The following is an 18241-nucleotide window of genomic DNA, read 5'->3' as shown; positions in this document are numbered from 1 at the left end:
GTACAGAAGTGGAGTGAGGGAGAAGGATCAAAAGTTCAAATCAAACTGTGACTACTTAGCAAATTCCAGGACATCCTGGAGTACATGAGGTACTGCATCCATAAGGGTGGGGTGGCTTATTAGATAAATGTACCTGCTGCCAAACCTGGTGATCCCTAGAACCCATGGTAGAAAGAGAGAAGCAACTTTTGCAAGTTGTCCTCTGATCATATGGTAGACATGTGCATGCACATACACAAGTAAGTAAATGTTAAGAAAGAAAAAAGAAGAAAAAGAATGGAAGTATTTGATGGCGGGAATATGCTGGTTTAGAGGTATGGGGTGCCCAGGAGAGGCATGCTAGGGAAGAGATAGTTGTATATCCAAGACTAACAGAGTCAAGCAGGAAAGTCAGCAGGGCTCAGCTCTTTGTCTCAGATATAGTGGTGATAATAGCTAACACCCAGCCCTCTAAGTCTATACTGAACTCTGTGTGTGCCTGTTTGTGCAGGTGTACTCATATGGATTCATGTTTGTGTGCATTCATATGGAGGCCAGAAGTCAACCTTGAGTGTCCTTCAAATGCTGACTTTATTTGGTTTGGGTTTTTGGTGGAGTTCGTTGCTGTTTTTTTGGAGAGAGTTTTATTTGTTAAACAGGGTCTCACTGTAGTTCTGTCTGGCCTGGAACTTGCAAATATCCTCCTACCTCTACTTCCCAACCGTTGAAATTAAAGGCAGGTGTCAAGCCTAGCATTAGTTACTTGTTTTGTTGTTTGAGAAGTGTCTCATTATGTCCTGGCTGTCCTGTAACTCACAAAGATCTACCTGTTTCTGTCCCCCAAGTCCTTGGATGAAAGGCATGTGCCACCACATTCCACTGAGTTTGTTCATTCAAATGGCCTGGAACTCCAAATTAGGCATAAGGCCTTGTATTAGTCTGGGTTCTCTAGAGTCACAGAACTTATGGATAGTCTCTATATAGTAAAGGAATTTATTGGTGACTTACAGTGTGCAGCCCAATTCCCAACAATGCTTCAGTAGTATCTGTGAATGGAAGTCCAAGGATCTAGCAGTTACTCAGTCTCACACAGCAAGCAGGCAAAGGAGCAAGAGCTAGACTCCCTTCTTCCAATGTCCTTATATGGTCTCCAGCAGAAGGTGTAGCCCAGATTAAAGGTGTGTTCCACCAGATGACCTTGAACTCAGAGATTTAATCTTCTGGAATCCATAGCCACTATGCCTCAAGATCTCAAGATCTCCATACCAAGATCCAGATCAGAATCTTCTATCTCCCAGCCTCCAGATAAGGGTCACCAGTGAGCCTTCCAATTCTGGATTGTAGTTCATTCCAAATATAGCCAAGTTGACAACCAGGAATGTCCACTTAAGTTCTAAGTACCCACCTATGCACCTATGTCTGCCCCCAGCACTGCTACGATGCCTGTCTTTTTTTGTTGTGTTTTGTTTTGTTTTTCGAGACAGGGTTTCTCTGTATAGCCCTGGCTGTCCTGGAACTCACTTTGTAGACCAGGCTGGCCTCAAACTCAGAAATCTGCCTGCCTCTGCTTCCCAAGTGCTGGGATTAAAGACGTGGGCCCCCACGCCCCCACGCCCGGCTGTCTTTTTTATTTGTGTGGGTTCTGGGGTCAAACCCAGGTCCTCATGCTTGCACAGCCAGTCCTTTAGAAACTAAACACTCTACAGCCTCTCTGTACCAGACTCTGAAATATATTCTGGGGGCTCAGTGGTCTTATGTTCTTTCCCCAGCACTGCCAAAAGAAAATTACAATTCTGTTGTCCCCTTTTCAAAAGACTTTCTTTCTTTGAGTCATTTTAAGTTCCCAGAAAACTGAAAATTACAGAAACTGCCCATCAGACTCCTGTTGGTCATAATAAGTATTTTTTATATTATGTTTTCTATGAGTATTATGTATTCTTTGATGTTTGTACTTTTTAATCATTTTACATGTGTTTATTTTCTGTGCATATGTGTGAAAATCAGGGGACAACTTTCAGGAATTGATTCTTTTCTTCCTTCATATGAGCCCTAGAGATCAAACTCAGGCCTTTACCCACTGAGCCATCTCATAGACCCACATTCTTTGAGTTTTGACAAAATCAGATAATAACATATATCCATGATTATCAAAATGTATTTGTCTCTTGATTCTATTATGGAAATTTAAAAAAATCTCAAGGTGTAGAGAGAATAAAAATCCAGTACACCTTTTACCTGCTTCCACAATGTAGCCAGTATTGCCTCTGCTACACTTAGAATGTAGCCAGTATTGCCTCTGCTACACTTAGAATGTAGCCAGTATTGCCTCTGCTACACTTAGAATGTAGCCAGTGTTGCCTCTGCTACACTTAGAATGCTCCCAATGGAGTCAAACAAGTCTCAGCTTATTCTCTCAAGATTTTAGTTTTATACAACTTGCTTACAAAGTTCACACAACCCTAGAAAGTCACTGTTGCCACTGTACAAAACAGTTACAGGGCCATGGTGAGTATAGGAGAGCTACAACAGGACCTAGAGGTTAGAACAAGATGAGTAGGCTCCCTGGGTTAGCAGCTTACTTCCAGATGAAGCGGAATCTCACTAAATATGCTTACTATTAGCTAGAAGGGCAGAGACCCTAATGTGCATCCCAGATGATTATAACTTTTCAATCTTTGTCTTTGTGTGTGTGTGGGGGGGGGGATATGTGTGCGCACACACACAAGAGGAAGCCAGGGGACAACTTTAGGTGTTGTTCCTCCAGTGCTGTCCACCTTGTTAGGGTATATGGGATGGGGTACAAATGCACAGGTATATAGAAGCCAGAGGTCAGCTTTCGGTGTTTTCTTCGATTACTTGCCACCTTAATTTTTTTAAGCAGGAATGCTTTTTCATATCTTAATTTTATTTTTATGTGTTTGTGCATTTTGTCTGCACATATCTTTGTGTACATTTTTGCTCCCAGTGCTTGTAGAGAAAGCGTCTGATCACCTGGAACTGAAGTTACAGAGCAGCCAGTGCTCTGAGCTACTTCTCTAGTCCGTGTGTGTGTGTGTGTGTGTGTGTGTGTGTGTGTGTATACACATATATACAGTTAATTTTTAAATACTTTCTAATATTTAAAATTTTTAAATATTTTAATTACATTTCAATTTACTTTGTATGTGTATAAGTGTATGTGTATGTTTGTATCTGTGTATGTTGTAGAGGTACATGTCAGAAGACAACTTGAGAGAATGGGTTCTCTTCTTCCATCATATAAGTCCCTGCCAGGGATCAAACTCAAGTCATCATGCTTGGTGGAAGGCACCTTGATCCACTGAACAATCCCATTGATTCCCACCTTGTTTTCTTTTTCTTTTTTTTATTGTGTTTTTGGTTTTGTTTTGTTTTGTTTTTCGAGACAGGGTTTCTCTGTATAGCCCTGGCTGTCCTGGAGCTCACTTTGTAGACCAGGCTGGCCTCGAACTCAGAAATCCACCTGCCTCTGCCTCCCTAGTGCTGGGATTAAAGGTGTGCACCACCATGCCCGGCTTCCCACCTTGTTTTCTAAGAAACAGTCTCTCATTGGCCTGGAATTCACCAAGGAAACTAAGCTGGCTGGCCAGTGAGCCCCAGGGATCCTCCTGTCTTTATCTTCCCACCACTGAAATTACAAACATGTACCACTTTGTTCTGAAGATTGAAATTGGGTATTTGTACTCAATTTAACTATCTTCCAGGCCCAAATTTTGTCCATTTGCTTTACGGATGTTAACTGAGTGTCTTGTTTTACTGCTGTGAACAGACACCGTGACTCTTATATAAGGACAACATTTAATTGGGACTGGCTTACAGGTTCAGAGGTTCAATCCATTATCATCAAGGCAGGAGCATGGCAGCATCCAGGCAGGCATGGCAATGGAGAAGCTGAGAGTTCTACATCTTCATCTGAAGGCTTCTAAGAGAAGACTGGTTCCCACATGGTTAGGAGGAGGGTCTCATGGCCCACACCCACAGTGACACAATTCCTCCAACAAGGTCACACCTCCTAATAGTGCCACTCCCTGGGCCAAGCATATTCAAAGTTTTGTTTATTTTTACTCTGTGTGTGTGTGTGTGTGAGTGTGTGAGTGTGTGTGTGTGAGTGTGTGTGTGTGTGTGTGTGTGTGTGTGTGTGAGTGTGTGTGTGTTGCAGGCCCATGTGTGCCATGTGTCAAAGCCAGAGAGGTATGGGGAACATGACATCCCTTCATCTATCACTCTGCATTATTTCTTTAAGACATTTTCATATTCAGATTCGTATCTCACTGAATCTGAAGTTTACTGTTTTGGCTAGGCTGTCTGGCCAGCAAACTCCTGGAATCCATCTGTCTCTACCCACCCCAACACTGAGGTTACAAACACATGCAGCCATCTTTGGATTTTTTATAGGAGTGTTGGGGATTCAAATTTAGATCCACATTACTATATAGAAAGTGTTCTTACCCATTGAACCATCTCCCTAGCTCCTAGGTTTGTTTGTTTTTTTTTTTTTTTTTTCATTTTGAGACAAGATCTCACTCTAAAACCATGCTGCCTGAAGCTCACTAATTTGGGAGCTGGCCTCAAACTGATCCTCCTTGTCTCAGCTCTCCCTTTTTGCTAGCATTACAAGTGTAATTGTAATTCCTAGCTGTAAATGTGTATAATCATTCACACATCAAACCCCTTAGAGCACTAGTTCTCAATATTCCTAATGCTGCAACCTTTTTGTTTTGGTTTGGTTTTTGGCTTTTTGGTTTTTTGGTTTTTTGAGACAGGGTTTCTCTGTGTATTCCTGGCTGTCCTAGAATTCACTCTGTAGATAAGGCTGGATTCGAACTCAGAGATCCATCTGCCTCTGCCTCCTGAGTGTTGGGATTAAAAATGTGTGCCACCACCACTATGGCATATCCTGTAACCTCTTAATACAGTTCTTCATGTTGTGGTGATCCCAACCATAAAATTATTTTCATTGCTACTTCATAACTCTAAGTTTGCATTAAGAATCATAATGTAAATATTGACCCATGTGAAATGGTTAATTCAACCCCCAAAAGCATCATGATTCACACATTGAGAACCACTGCCTTAGAGCATGTATACTCCTAACATATATTTACTTGTATATCATTCATAGACAGATGGACGGATGGACAGACAGATAGATAGATAGATAGATAGATAGATAGATAGATAGATAGATAGATAGATGTGTGTATACTAATTTGAATTTTATAAAACACACACTATGGGCTGGGAAGATAGAGTACTTACTGCTCTTCCAGAGGAGCTGGGTTCAGTTACCAGCAATCTGGTGGCAGTTCACAACCATTTGTAACTCCAATTCCAGGAGATCCAACACCTCAGAGAGTTCCTGCCTACACATAGTACATGTAAACTCATGCAAGCAGACACATAAAAATATTTTTAAAATACACTTTAAAATTGTTTTGCGGGGCTGGTGAGGTGGCCCATCGGGTAAGAGGATTGACTATACTTTCAAAGGTCCTGAGTTCAAATCCCAGCAACCACATGGTGGCTCACAAACCACCCAGCCGACCTGAGGGAGCAGAGGTACTAAATTCAATTCCGAACAACCAGATGAAGGTTCACAACTATCTGTATAGCTACAGTGTGTACTTATATACATAAATAAATAAATCTTTAAAAAATTGTTTCATTTTAAATCATTTTAAAAATGAATTTCAGGGCTGTAGCTGTAGGTTAGTTGGTGGAGTGCTTGCCTAGTATGAACAAGTACTGCATTTGATCCTCAGCACTATATAAACTGGTTTTTGTGTTGTGGTGATGCAAGCAGAAGGGTTCAAACAAAGTTCAAGGTCAGCTACATTAGAAGTTTAATGCCAGCTCTGAAATTTTGTCTCAAAAATAAATAAGAGTCTAAACATGGCTGTTCCAGCAGCAAGAGGTTCTATGGAACTGCATACAAGTGGCAGTTAGATTATTGGTTTTATTAGAAAAATTCCTCTGATAGTAGCCTAAAGTGAGCTAGGAAATCACTTTACCCAGTTTGACCATACACAAAAGAGCGTTGTACCTTTTTAAAAAATTTTTAAGATTTATTTATTATTATATCTAAGTACACTTTAGCTGTCTTCAGATGCACCAGAAGAGGGCGTCAGATCTCATTACAGATGGTTGTGAGCCACCATGTGATTGCTGGGATTTGAACTCAGGACCTTCAGAAGAGCAGTCGGTGCTCTTAACCACTGAGCAATCTCTCCAGCCCATAAAGAGAAATTTCTGAGCCTGAATCTATCCATTAAATAAATATAACTGAAAATAGATTTTAAAATGCATTTATGGTCTCAGATTTATTATTTTTAAATTATGTGTGTGTGTGTCTTTGTAGGAGTATGTGCACATGATTGCAGGTGATTTCAAAGTCCAGACAGGGGCATCAGATCTCCTATAACTGGAGTTACAGGCCTGGTGTGGGTACTGGGAGCCAAACTCATATCCTCTGCAAGAGCAATACATGCTCTTAACCACTGAACCATCTCTCTCTCCAGCTGCCAGATAAATGTATATTTAATGCTTTTTAAAATATTTATTTTTAAATTGTGTATATGTATATGTGTTATGTAGAAGTTTCCTCAGAGAGTGAAACATTCCATAATGAAAGGAAATTAGTTTAGAAAGAAAGTAAACAGCTCAAAATAACTTCAGAAAGCCCCTGAAACTGACTAGATTCACTCTACTCCGCCATCTCTAAGAGTACAGAAGCAATAAAAACTGTTGAGAGATATTCTCAGACTGGTTGAGCTGCTCAGATCTGGCAGTCTAGAAAAAAAAAAAAAAAAAAAAACATAGCAGCCTGAAAGAAGCAGAGACACCAGATGAGCTGCCTAGTAGAAGCTAACACCAACTGAACCACTGAAAAAGAACACCCTCGGGCTGGAGAGATGGCTCCAGAGAGACTGCTCTTCCAGAGGTCCTGAGTTCAATTCCCAGCAACCACATGGTGCCTCACAACCATCTGTAGTGGGATCTGATGTCCTCTTCTGGTGTGTCTGAAGACAGCTACAGTGTACTTACACATAATAAATAAATAAATCTTTTTAAAAAAAAGAAAAGAAAAAGAACACCCTGACTTGCTGAGCTGCCTGCAGATGTACAGTATGCTGTAGGTTTCCAGCATTCATGAACTGTTATCCATACAGGAGTAGGCTTTGGTAATGGAGCCATCTTTGAGTCATTTCTGCTCCTGTAAGTAACTCCTCGCCCATATTCCTGTAAGTAACCCCAATAAAGTCCAGGTATCTTCACTTTAGTCTATTGTTAGTTCTGTATCTGGGGTAAGTAGACATTTGTTTAAGTCTATCCAGGAATAATGTCATACAACAGAGTGTGTATGAGTTTGTCCATATGCATGTAGTGCCTAATAAGGCCACTGATAAGAGGTCATTGGATCCCCTGGAGCTGGAGTTATAGGCAGTAGGGAGCCACCTGACATGATGGAAATTTAGGTCTTCTAAAAGAGAAGTCTGTGCTTTTAATCACTGAGCAGTCTCTCCAGTCCCAGATAAATGTGGGGGGTTTTTTGGTTTTTGTTTTTGTTTGTTTTTTTGAGACAGGATTTTTCTGTATATTTCTGGCTGTCCTGGAACTCACTCTGTAGACCAGGCTGGCCTCAAACTCAGAAATCTGCCTGCCTCTGTGTTCCAAGTGCTGGGATTAAAGGCATGCACCACCACCGCCCAGCTGATAAATGTATTTTTAAAAGATTTATTTATTATTATATGTAAGTACACTGCAGCTGTCTTTAGACACACCAGAAGAGGGTGTCATGTCTCATTCAGATGGTTGTGAGCCACCATGTGGTTGCTGGCATTTGAACTCAGGACCTTTGGAAGAGCAGTCAGTGCTCTTACACTCTGAGCCATCTCTCCAGCCCATAAATGTATTTTTAAAAAACAAATATATGTAACATCAAATATATGTAACATAAAAATTATTGTTATTTACTTGTAAGGTAAAAAGAGATATTACTCAGACACATACATGCATACATAATATAAAAATAAGTATCTTTTTAGAAAAATAAAAAATACATAAAGCTAAAGAACCTCTTGGAGCTTGTGGTATATTTCAGTCATAGAGTGTTGTCAAGTTTGCATTAAGACCCGGGTTTGGCCGGGCATGGTGGTACATGCCTTTAATCCCAGCACTCGGGAGGCAGAGGCAGGCGGATTTCTGAGTTCAAGGCCAGCCTGGTCTACAGAGTGAGTTCCAGGACAGCCAGAGATACACAGAAAAACCCTGTCTCGAAAAACCAAAAACCAAAACAACAACAACAACAACAAAAAACAACAACAACAAAAACAGACCTGGGTTTGATCCCCATAGAAATGAACCTCTGCTACTGGTGTGAGAGAAGCCAATTTTGGGTGGTTGGGGATATGGAGGGAAAAAAATCCTAAAACTCCTCTCTCTCTCTCCTCTCTCTCTTCTCTCTTCTCTCTTCTCTCTTCTCTCTTCTCTCTTCTCTCTTCTCTCTTCTCTCTCTCTCTCTCTCTCTTCTCTCTTCTCTCTCTCTCTCTTCTCTCTTCTCTCTTCTCTCTTCTCTCTTCTCTCTCTCTCTTCTCTCTTCTCTCTTCTCTCTTCTCTCTCTCTCTCTCTCTCTCTCTCTCTCTCTCTCTCTTTGGTTTTTCGAGACAGGGTTTCTCTGTGTAACCCTGGCTGTCCTGGAACTCACTCTGTAGACCAGGCTGGCCTCAAACTCAGAAATCCGCCTGCCTCTGCCTCCCAAGTGCTGGGATTAAAGGCGTGCACCACCACGCCCAGCTAAACTGGCCTTAAATAGCCAATCCTCCTGCCAGGTGATGGTGCACCATGTTAATCTCAGCACTCAGAAGCAAATCAGGCAGATCTCTGAGTTCGAGGCCAGCCTAGTCAGCAGAGTGAGTTCCAGGACAACCAGGGCTACTTAGAGAAACCCTGTCTCAGGGAGAAAAAAAAAATCCAATTCTCCTGTCTCAGCCTTTGAAGTGCTAGCATAGCTGAGAAAAGGTTCATTTTAAAGCAATACTCATTTATTCTAGTTTCCCCAGTAACTTTGGGAACAACGACCCTTTTTTAAAAATTGTGTATGAGCCTGGCAGTGGTGGCACGCACCTTTAATCCTAGCACTTGGGAGGCAGAGGCAGGTGGATTTCTGAGTTCGAGCCTGGTCTACAGAGTGAGTTCTGCGACAGCCAGGACTACACAGAGAAACCCTGTCTCAAAAAAACCAAACCAAAAAAAAATGTGTATTTATAGTTTGTGTATGAGTACTCATGTAGGTCAGAGGACAACTTCTAGGAGTCAGTTCTTTCCCTCCATTGAACATGTAGTGTTGAGAGGCCTCAAGTGCTTTTATCAACTGAGCCATCGCAGAAGCCTCATTATAGATTTTTAAAGACAGAATTTCTCTGTGTGGCCCTGGACAGCTGGCCTGGAACTCTCTCAGTAGACCTACCTAGTCTTGACCTCAGCAATTTGCCTGCTTCTGTCTCCAAGGCTCATTAAAAAGAAAGAAAGAGCCCGGCGTGGTGGCACACGCCTTTAATCCCAGCACTCAGGAGGCAGAGGCAGGCAGATTTCTGAGTTCGAGGCCAGCCTGGTCTACAAAGTGAGTTCCAGGACAGCCAGGGCTACACAGAGAAACCCTGTCTCGAAAAAAAAAAAAAGGAAAAGGAAGAAAGAAAGAGATCAAAACAATAAGATAAACAAGTTTATTTTGTACACCTCAAAAAAGAGAAGCAAGCTGGCCAGTGGTGGTCCATGCCTTTAATCCCAGCACTTGAGAGGCAGAGGCAGGTGGATTTCTGAATTCGAGGCCACCCTGGTCTACTGAGTGAGTTCCAGGACAGCCAGGGATATTCAGAGAAAAACTGTCTCGGAAAAAAAGGAAAAAGAAAAAGAAAGGGGGGGGGGGAGAGAGAAGCAGATACGGCAATAACAGAACTACCTGGATACAAGTCACCTTTTAAAAAATGACATGCATATGTTTGGCTGTATGTTTGTATGTGCACCATATGCATCCAGTATGGGCAGAGGCAAGAAGAGGGTATCAAAGCTCCTGAACTGTAGTTACAGGCGGCTGCAAGCTGCTAAGTAGATAATGTGAAGTTGAACCAGAGTCCTGAAAAGGTAGTAAACACTCACTGAGCCATCACTTCAATCACCACATGACCTTTAATTTAGTATCAGTTTAATGTCCTCTGACATCATCTTCCCATCACCCACTTTTATCTGAGGAGGTAACCACACAAGAATGTACTTATTGCCCCACATGCCAATACCAGTGACTTAGGCAGTCAGGTCTCACGTGGTAGGGCCAGCTCGTCGCTTCCAGAAACGTCACATCCGTTGGGAACCTGACACAAGCCCGCCAGGGGCGAGTGCTTTTGTGAGAGGGCGGAGTCCTAGCACGCGGATGGAACCTTGGTGGGGCGGAGCCTGTGGGGGCGGGACGAGGCCCGGGCAGGACGGGCCTCACTTGCCGGCGTTTGCCGGCCCGGGCCACTACTTGTGAGGAGCTCTGTGGCCGCGGAAGCAAGTGAGAGATTTCGACCAGGTAGGTGAGGATGGGAGGTGACTTGTGGCTCCGTCCGCAGTCCGTGGTCACCAGCTCTGGCCAGACCCAGCGAAAGGTCTTGCGGGTGCGGTTGTGACGTGGAGGCTCTTCAGAACCCAAGACTGCCCGTGGGGGTTGTAAGCCCTTCCTAACTTCTCTAGCCACCTGACAGACCCTGAACTGTCAGGTGCGGAGGAGACCTGGTCATCATTGCCAGTTATTCTTCAGCCCCTATACTTTGCTGCTGTGAAAAAACAAAAACAAAAAACAAAAAAAAACTTCCGGATGGTATTGCTTCCTCACTCAGCCTTGGAGTGTGTTTACTCTAACTCTTTCAGCTCCACTATCAGCAGAAGTGTAGGATAGGGACCAAATCCCTCTTGCAGTGATCTACTATGGTCCACTAGTCCTGCTGGTAGGATGGGGTTATGGGTGGATGGTCCTTAGTCTTTCCCTTAACTGGCTCACACTACTCTGATGCCTACATCTTTTCTCTCTACTTGACTAGTTACCTTACTCTGGTTTTCCTGCCTCCCTCTTCATCAGCGAGATTCAAGGCTGGACCAGGGCCCCCAGGGTAAGTGACCCATACTCAAAATCAGCATAATGTAAAACCTGCTATATCCACTGCCATCAAGTTGCCCCAGTTCTAGCAGATGATAATACAAAGGTGTTGACTATCCAGTTGAGAAAGGGAAGGAGGCAGACCTCTCCTTTCGCCCCATGTTACTCTACCCTTAGAAATACTGAGGTTCACTGTAAGTTTAAAACTCTGGTAGGTCGTGCACACCTTTATCCCAGCACTTGGGGGGCAGGTGGATCTGAGTTCCAGCCTGGTCTTCATGGTGAATTCCAGGTTAGCTAAGACTACACAGTGAAGACCTGTCTCACCAGCAGCAGCAGCAACAACAACAGGACTGAATGTGGTAGCCTACACCTTTAATTACAGCACATAAGACATAGAGGCAGGAAGATCTCTGAGAATTTAAGGCCAGCCTAGTTTACATGTGAATTGCAGGCCAACAGGACTACACACACAAGACCCTGTCTCAAACAAAAAGACTCTGATAGGGTAATACATTGAGAAGACTCTAAGCAGAGACTCTCAGATGTAGCAACAGATATAAGAGCTCAAATTCTGAGACCAGGGAGCTCTGACAAGAGAAGTTTGCTTGCTCATGGCCAGGCGTGGTGGCGCACGCCTTTAATCCCAGCACTCAGGAGGCAGAGGCAGGCGGATTTCTGAGTTCGAGGCCAGCCTGGTCTACAAAGTGAGTTCCAGGACAGCCAGGGCTATACAGAGAAACCCTGTCTCAAAACAAAAACAAAAAGACAAGGTTGCTCAGTGGATACCTATTGTATCCTCACTGTATTCCTACTGAAGTCCCACTATAGCTTCCCTGAGAAGCAGGGGTGTGTGTCTCACAGGACTTCCATCTCATAACTATAGGGCAAATGAAACAAGACATGTAGCCACAGCTTGTCAGTAGCAGCCTTTGGTTCTGGAACTCACTTACTGCACATATCACTTTGTTAAAACTTTGTAGCTGGCAAATGGCACTTAGACACCCTTATTCTATTCTTTAAAGACCTGGATCTGGCCCAATCAGCACCCTTTGTTCTCATCTGGCCAGTCTTTTTGTCTCTCCCCCCCCCCCCCCAGGAAGCCATTTATTTGATTTGCTTTGTTTGGAAATGAACTATCAAGTCTCCCAGGCTGCCCTGGAACTGGCTATATAACTGAAGGATAATCTTAGTCACCTGATTCTCTTGGCTCCACCTCCCAAATACTGGGATGACAGGAGTGAGCCACCATATTTACCCCCTCCAGGTAGCAATTTAGTTCATTCCCATGGTGGTATCTTTGCATCTTGAAATGAGAGTGGGATGGCCTAGTGGTGACAGGATTAGAGATCACTCTCCTAAAACCCTCAGTATTAGAACTTCTCTATGAGGTTACCATAGTAAGAAAGTCCATGTAATTTGGCAGCCTGAGTGGGGATTCCCCTCTTGAGGGCTGAGAAGCTTGAGGCAGCTGTGCTGAAAGAGGAGATGGCTGAATGACATTCAAGGGCCAGCATTATTTCAAAACTAGAGGTAAAGGTCTGAGAGCCCCATGCTCCTAAGCTTGCAATTTCTCCTCTTCATTAACCACTTTCTTTACCCCTTTTCTTTTCAGGAAAAAATCCTGCTATCAAGGAAGAAAATATAGGACCAGGACCTTCCCATGGACCCTTCTCAGGACATTCCAACAGCACAAGCAAGGGTGTCTCCCTAAGACACAAGAGGCCTGAAAAAACTATCCTTTGTGAAGTGCCATGGTGGTCAAGAAAAGCAGAGGTAGCTCCCAGCAGTTGCCTGGCCTGGGAGGACAGGGTGGTTGTACAGGTTTTGTAGGCATGCTTGGAACTGCCCTGCTGTTCATCAGCCTACCATGGGGAGCTCAAGTGATGGCCAGTGCCAACATCAGCACTGCTCTGGGCCACACAAGTGGTCACTATTTGAGTATTGGGGATGGCTCAGTGACAGAATTTGATTTCCCTGAGAAGAGTGAGGGTATCATTGTGATCTCTAGCCAATACACTGGACAGACCAATGGGACAGGCCCCAGCCCCATACTTAAGGTTATATCCCTGGACACAGAGGTGCTGACCATTAAGAATGTGAGTGCCATAACCTGGAGCAGTGGAGGTGGCTTTGTGGTAGGCATCCACTCAGGTCTAGCTGGGCTGGCCCCACTCCACCTCCAGCTCATGGATTTCTATGAGGCCCCACCCCTGCTGATCGAAGAACGGAGAGATTTCTGCATCAGGGTGTCACCTGCTGAAGACCTCCCTTCTGCTCTCAACACCAACTTGGGCCACTTCTCAGAGAACCCAATACTCTACTTGCTTCTGCCTCTTATCTTTGTCAACAAGTGTTCATTTGGTTGCAAAGTGGAACTTGAAGTTTTGAAGGAGCTCCTACAGAGCCCCCAACCCATGCTGTTGGGCCTCTTGGGCCAGTTTCTGGTCATGCCTTTCTATGCTTTCCTGATGGCCAAAGTCTTCATGCTACCCAAGGCCTTAGCTCTGGGCCTCATCATTACCTGCTCATCACCTGGTGGTGGAGGGAGCTACCTCTTCAGTCTCCTCCTTGGAGGAGATGTCACCCTGGCCATCTCCATGACTTTCATCTCAACAGTAGCTGCCACTGGTTTCCTACCACTCTCATCAGCCATCTACAGCTACCTTCTCAGCATCCATGAAACACTCCACGTGCCCATCTCCAAGATATTGGGGACCCTGCTGTTTATCGCCATCCCCATAGCAGCGGGTGTGGTGATCAAATCTAAGCTCCCCAAGTTCTCTGAACTACTGTTACAGGTCATCAAGCCCTTCAGCTTTATACTTCTCCTGGGTGGCCTGTTCCTGGCCTACCACATGGGGGTCTTCATCCTAGTGGGAGTCAGGTTACCCATTGTACTGGTGGGTTTCACAGTGCCTCTTGTTGGCCTCTTGGTGGGCTACAGCCTGGCCATCTGCCTGAAGCTGCCAGTGGCTCAGCGACGAACAGTCAGCATTGAGGTAGGGGTGCAAAACAGCCTGCTAGCCTTAGCCATGCTACAGCTGTCTCTGCGCCGCCTTCAAGCAGACTATGCCTCTCAGGCCCCTTTCATTGTGGCACTGAGTGGTACCTCCGAGATGTTGGCTTTGGTTATTGGCCAGTTCATCTATAGCATCTTGTTTCCTGTTCCCTGAGCCCTCTGGATCAAGTTTTATAACTTCCAGCCCCCATACTCCTCTCTTCCCACAGTTCTTGTGTACCGTACCAAAGGCCTTTAGTTCTCATGCACTATGCACTCAAGACAAATCCAGGCTTATTTTTTTACTCCTTTTCGCCCCAGCTTTCAGTGCCAAAGAGGCCATGCTGAGTTAGATAGTTGGGTATTGCCCAGAAATATATTTCAATAAAAAAAAACCAAAAAAACAAAAGCAAGCTCGGGTCCCTTCCAGTCTGTCCCTTGGAGCCTGTGGATTGGGGTAAGAAGAGTGTGTCTGGGCGGATATGGGCCAGAACAGTGAACCAGCTTGGTGACCCTGCACAGAACCCACTTTCTCCTCCTCACTCTGTTTTGCACATGGTAGACATGTACCTTTGAGCTGTATCCTCAGATCTACAAAGGCTTTGCTCTAACAGCCCTACCTAACAGGGCAGACCTCTGCACTATAAGGAGTGAAGAGAGCACTACTTCCGAGCTTCAGTCAGGATATTTTTGCAGCCAGACTAGAAAGGAAGTAGAAAGCCATTAAGCTATGACAGGCAGGACTGGACCATTTCTGTATCTGAGAGACACCACCACGTGTTTGCATTGACTTGGTCCACCAGCAGGGTGGGAATTAGCACAGGCCGGGCCTGGAGTGAGGCTGACATTCTGGTCCTTCCTTTCAAGCCACAGCTCCCAGACTAAGCAAGCCTGGCCCCACAGGTACCTCACTTGGATCCCAGTGGGCGGGGCATCCCCACGTCCCCGCGCCATTAAGCCCAGGTGGTGGACTCTACCCAAGGCACGGCCGGGGCAGAAGCGAAGGCCGGGAGGCGGGACTGAAGAATGCGCAGGCGGGAGCCACGAGGCGGGCGCGCCCCTTTCACGGCTTCCGGCGGCGGCGGGCGGTTCCGGGGCGGCGGCGCGCGGCAGGGGACCGTTGGTGTTTGCGTTGGCCGTAGTGGACTGGGCCGTGGACACCATGCAGCTGACCGTGAAGGCGCTCCAGGGCCGGGAATGTAGCCTACAGGTAAAGTCACCCCGCAGGCTGCTGCACTCACTCCTGCCGCTGGGGGCCGAGGGCGGGTGGGGGAGGCCGGGAGAGCTGACCTCAGGAGGGGGTGCGAGGGCTTCACCGCCCAGGGAATTCGGGCTGAGCCCTTGCCTCTCCACCTCGGCCGGATCAGGTGGCGGAGGACGAGCTAGTGTCTACACTGAAGCACCTGGTCTCGGATAAGCTGAATGTCCCTGTGCGCCAGCAACGTCTGCTGTTCAAGGGCAAGGCCCTAGCAGGTAATCAGGGAAAGGAGCCATCCAGGGAGCTTTACAGAAAGCTGGGGGACGGGATGTACAGGCCAGTGTAGTGGATCGGGGCACTGGCTGCCACTGGACCTCAGAAAAGTAGCTGAGCCATCACCACCCCACCACCCCATAGCCAGATGCTGCAGTGCTTCACTCTGGCTGTCTGTGGCAGGATTGCTTCCCAGCCACCTCCACATCAGTGAGGAAGGAACCACACCAATCTCTCTTTGGCAGATGAAAAACGACTGTCAGATTACAACATTGGGCCCAATTCTAAGCTCAACCTAGTTGTTAAGCCTTTGGAGAAGGTGCTACTGGAAGAAGGGTCTGCCCACAGACTGGTCGACTCCCCAGCCACCCCCATCTGGCAGCTGATCTCCAAAGTCCTGGCCCGTCACTTCAGTGTAGCAGATGCCAGCAGGGTCCTGGAACAACTACAGAGGGTGAGAAGAGTAATGCTGGCCCTCCATTCTTAATGTTTCTACCCGTCCCCTACCTAATGCAGCATACGCCTTCCCCACTGGCCTCTCTGAATACACTCGGTCTTCTCTCCTCAGGATTATGACAGGTCCTTGAGCCGCCTAACACTGGATGACATCGAACGTTTGGCCAGCCGCTTTCTACACCCTGAAGTGACTGAGGCTATGGAAAAAGGGTTCTGCAAATAGCATTCTGGGATTGTGGGGAGAAATCCCAGGTCAGGCCACAGCTGCATGTTGCATTAAATGTGTTCTCATGTCGCAGTTTGGCTCATAGTGATAATAATAGCTGGTATGTATCCAGCTCTTGCTAGGTGCTAGGTACTCAAAGTACATGGCCTGAGTTCTCTTCTGCCTCCCACAGCAAAGTTGAGGCTGCACTGTAGAGACACCTAGCAATGGCTTGGGACAGACAGGGTCCAAGTCTAGCCAGCCTATAGAAGTGCCTCTGTAGGAGAAAGAGTGTGCTGTTTTCAGAGATGGGTCTTAGTATTCCCATTTAGCCCACTCAGCATACACCCTCAAAAGACTCCCTCAGGAAACCACTAGTTCCTGTCACCTGCCCTCTGGTGTGTCCCTTGGCAAATCTCTATAGGAGGCCAAGTGTTAGCTATCCAGGGCCCCTCCACTGCTGCAGCCAGTGTGCTCTTGAATAACAAGCAGGTTAAGGGGCTGGAGGATCAGAAAGATACCCCAGCTCCATCATAGTTTGAGTCATGTTTCTATGCCACTTTGGTCCCCAACCAAAGTGAATCTGTCCCATGTTAGGCACTCCTCTGACCTGAATAAGTTTCCTTTCTCCTTTATCAGTTCAAGGTGGGAGTCTTTGCTCTCATCACCTGCAGTTCCACCTTGTGTTCAGAAAGCAAAAGTGAAGTGATAGCCAAGCATGGGCCACTAGATGGAGTATCCTGGGCCTTTGTAGCATAGCTCTTCTCTGGAGCACCCTATTTGCTTGGCTCTTTCTGGAAGTAGGTCTCACCCATGAGGGACAACAGGTGACTCAGAAAGGCAGTGTCACAACTAGAACACTCTGCCTTGGTCTCCTTATCCAGTGCTCACCCACAGTATGAAATGGATGCTTCCTCTGCCACCTGTATACAGGGGCTTTTACTTTGCACACCTTCATTGCTTAAGAAGAAACTCAGGGTGCTGAGAAAGATATGTATGCTGAAGGCTGTGATTCCTCTTTTTATTGTACCTATGCCTGGGTGCTAAAGGTCATGTAAGGACTAGTTCCTTTGAGGAGGACCCCCTGGGAGCAGTCAAGCTGGAAGATAGCTACCTGCAAGACACTACTGTCCCTCTACTTTTGCCAGGAAAGCCACTCTACTATGAATGTTATTGGGGCTACACTTGCCTTTCTTGCCCAAGGGCCTCCTGCATAGACCTTGTCGGTCAAATCTTGAGTCCTTGTACAGAAATGATAGAGGCCTGAGGGGGTGTGCAGGTGATAGACCCTGGTACTCCTAAGACCTGGGGTATCATATCAGGGACCTGCTTGTGAACATGTGTATAGAGTGCCAGCTCAGATAATAAGCTTACCAGTGACCTTGTTCACTTTGAGTCAGGGAACGTATTTGTAAAATTAACACTAAAGATGCATGTGAGTCATTTCACCAAAAGGAACTCTATTAATAAGCTAGACTGCTTTTGGTTTCCAGTAATTGGTTTAAAAACACAGTAAATTTACTGGCTTATAAAGCTGAAAAAGCCTAGGAGTACTGGCAGTGGATGAACAATTTCACCAAACATCCAGCTTTTTTCCTGCCTCCCTCTGAATTCTCCAGGATCTGCTTCACCCTCACCACCACCACTTCCAAGGATCAAAGCTGTCTACAGCTCCATCAAAACCTTTCATTCACTGCCAATGAGGAGCACTTTCTTTCTGTAGCATAGCTTCTGTCTCAGATGCCCCAGCAAATAAATGCTGTCTCTTATTGGTCAGAACTGAATCCTGTGTAATATTTGGGTTGGGAATATGGGAAAATAAGTTGTTGATTATCCATTAGCACCTATTTGGCCAGTCTTGGGGTCTCTTTCCTGAACACATGAGCTGTACCAGGGAGAAAAAAAAAATAAATGGATGTCCTGGTGATGTCTTGGTGTGTGCAGATGGCAACTGTCAACTACATGCATTCACCAGAAAGA

At 45.6% G+C, this 18241-nt stretch overlaps 3 protein-coding genes across 7 annotated transcripts; all 3 read left to right on the top strand.

The window, feature by feature from the left end:
• Positions 1-10405: 10405 nt before the first annotated feature.
• Positions 10406-14538, top strand: Slc10a3 (solute carrier family 10 (sodium/bile acid cotransporter family), member 3). Of its 2 annotated transcripts, NM_145406.2 has the most exons (3): positions 10406-10564; positions 11073-11141; positions 12744-14538. In NM_145406.2, the coding sequence occupies exon 3, from the start codon at positions 12883-12885 to the stop codon at positions 14302-14304; it is 1422 nt and encodes a 473-aa protein (NP_663381.1). In that variant the 5' UTR covers positions 10406-10564; positions 11073-11141; positions 12744-12882; the 3' UTR covers positions 14305-14538. The 2 variants fall into 2 exon arrangements, with proteins under 2 accessions (NP_663381.1, NP_001243033.1); NM_001256104.1 differs by lacking the exon at positions 11073-11141.
• Gm44504 (predicted readthrough transcript (NMD candidate), 44504) lies at positions 10406-16308 on the top strand. 3 transcript variants are annotated; one of them, NM_001278272.1, is made up of 7 exons: positions 10406-10564; positions 11073-11141; positions 12744-12904; positions 15033-15339; positions 15497-15602; positions 15846-16054; positions 16169-16308. In NM_001278272.1, the coding sequence occupies exons 4-7, from the start codon at positions 15292-15294 to the stop codon at positions 16277-16279; spliced, it is 474 nt and encodes a 157-aa protein (NP_001265201.1). In that variant the 5' UTR covers positions 10406-10564; positions 11073-11141; positions 12744-12904; positions 15033-15291; the 3' UTR covers positions 16280-16308. The 3 variants fall into 3 exon arrangements, 2 of the variants coding, with proteins under 2 accessions (NP_001265201.1, NP_001265200.1); NM_001278271.1 differs by having other exon boundaries at positions 14997-15339; NR_103489.1 differs by lacking the exon at positions 15846-16054 and having other exon boundaries at positions 14997-15339.
• On the top strand, positions 15207-18037 carry Ubl4a (ubiquitin-like 4A). Of its 2 annotated transcripts, NM_145405.2 has the most exons (4): positions 15207-15339; positions 15497-15602; positions 15846-16054; positions 16169-18037. In NM_145405.2, exons 1-4 carry the CDS (start codon positions 15292-15294, stop codon positions 16277-16279), a joined length of 474 nt encoding a protein of 157 aa, NP_663380.1. In that variant the 5' UTR covers positions 15207-15291; the 3' UTR covers positions 16280-18037. The 2 variants fall into 2 exon arrangements, 1 of the variants encoding a protein (NP_663380.1); NR_045779.1 differs by lacking the exon at positions 15497-15602.
• Positions 18038-18241: the final 204 nt, after the last annotated feature.

Source organism: Mus musculus, chromosome X (assembly GCF_000001635.26).
Source record: "Mus musculus strain C57BL/6J chromosome X, GRCm38.p6 C57BL/6J".
NCBI classification, from domain to species: Eukaryota; Metazoa; Chordata; class Mammalia; order Rodentia; family Muridae; genus Mus; species Mus musculus.
This window is presented reverse-complemented; position numbering and strand designations above follow the sequence as displayed.

What these genes read in the sequence shown, in the direction of transcription:
- Ubl4a (NM_145405.2), top strand. Translation starts at nt 15,292, where the DNA reads ATGCAGCTGACCGTGAAGGCGCTCCAGGGCCGGGAATGTAGCCTACAG. An exon ending in GCCGGGAATGTAGCCTACAG is followed by an intron (nt 15,340 to 15,496) that starts GTAAAGTCACCC and finishes CGGCCGGATCAG; the next exon opens with GTGGCGGAGGACGAGCTAGT. An exon ending in CAAGGGCAAGGCCCTAGCAG is followed by an intron (nt 15,603 to 15,845) that starts GTAATCAGGGAA and finishes TCTCTTTGGCAG; the next exon opens with ATGAAAAACGACTGTCAGAT.
- Slc10a3 (NM_001256104.1), top strand. Translation starts at nt 12,883, where the DNA reads ATGGTGGTCAAGAAAAGCAGAGGTAGCTCCCAGCAGTTGCCTGGCCTG.
- Gm44504 (NM_001278272.1), top strand. Translation starts at nt 15,292, where the DNA reads ATGCAGCTGACCGTGAAGGCGCTCCAGGGCCGGGAATGTAGCCTACAG. An exon ending in GCCGGGAATGTAGCCTACAG is followed by an intron (nt 15,340 to 15,496) that starts GTAAAGTCACCC and finishes CGGCCGGATCAG; the next exon opens with GTGGCGGAGGACGAGCTAGT. An exon ending in TCCTGGAACAACTACAGAGG is followed by an intron (nt 16,055 to 16,168) that starts GTGAGAAGAGTA and finishes TTCTCTCCTCAG; the next exon opens with GATTATGACAGGTCCTTGAG.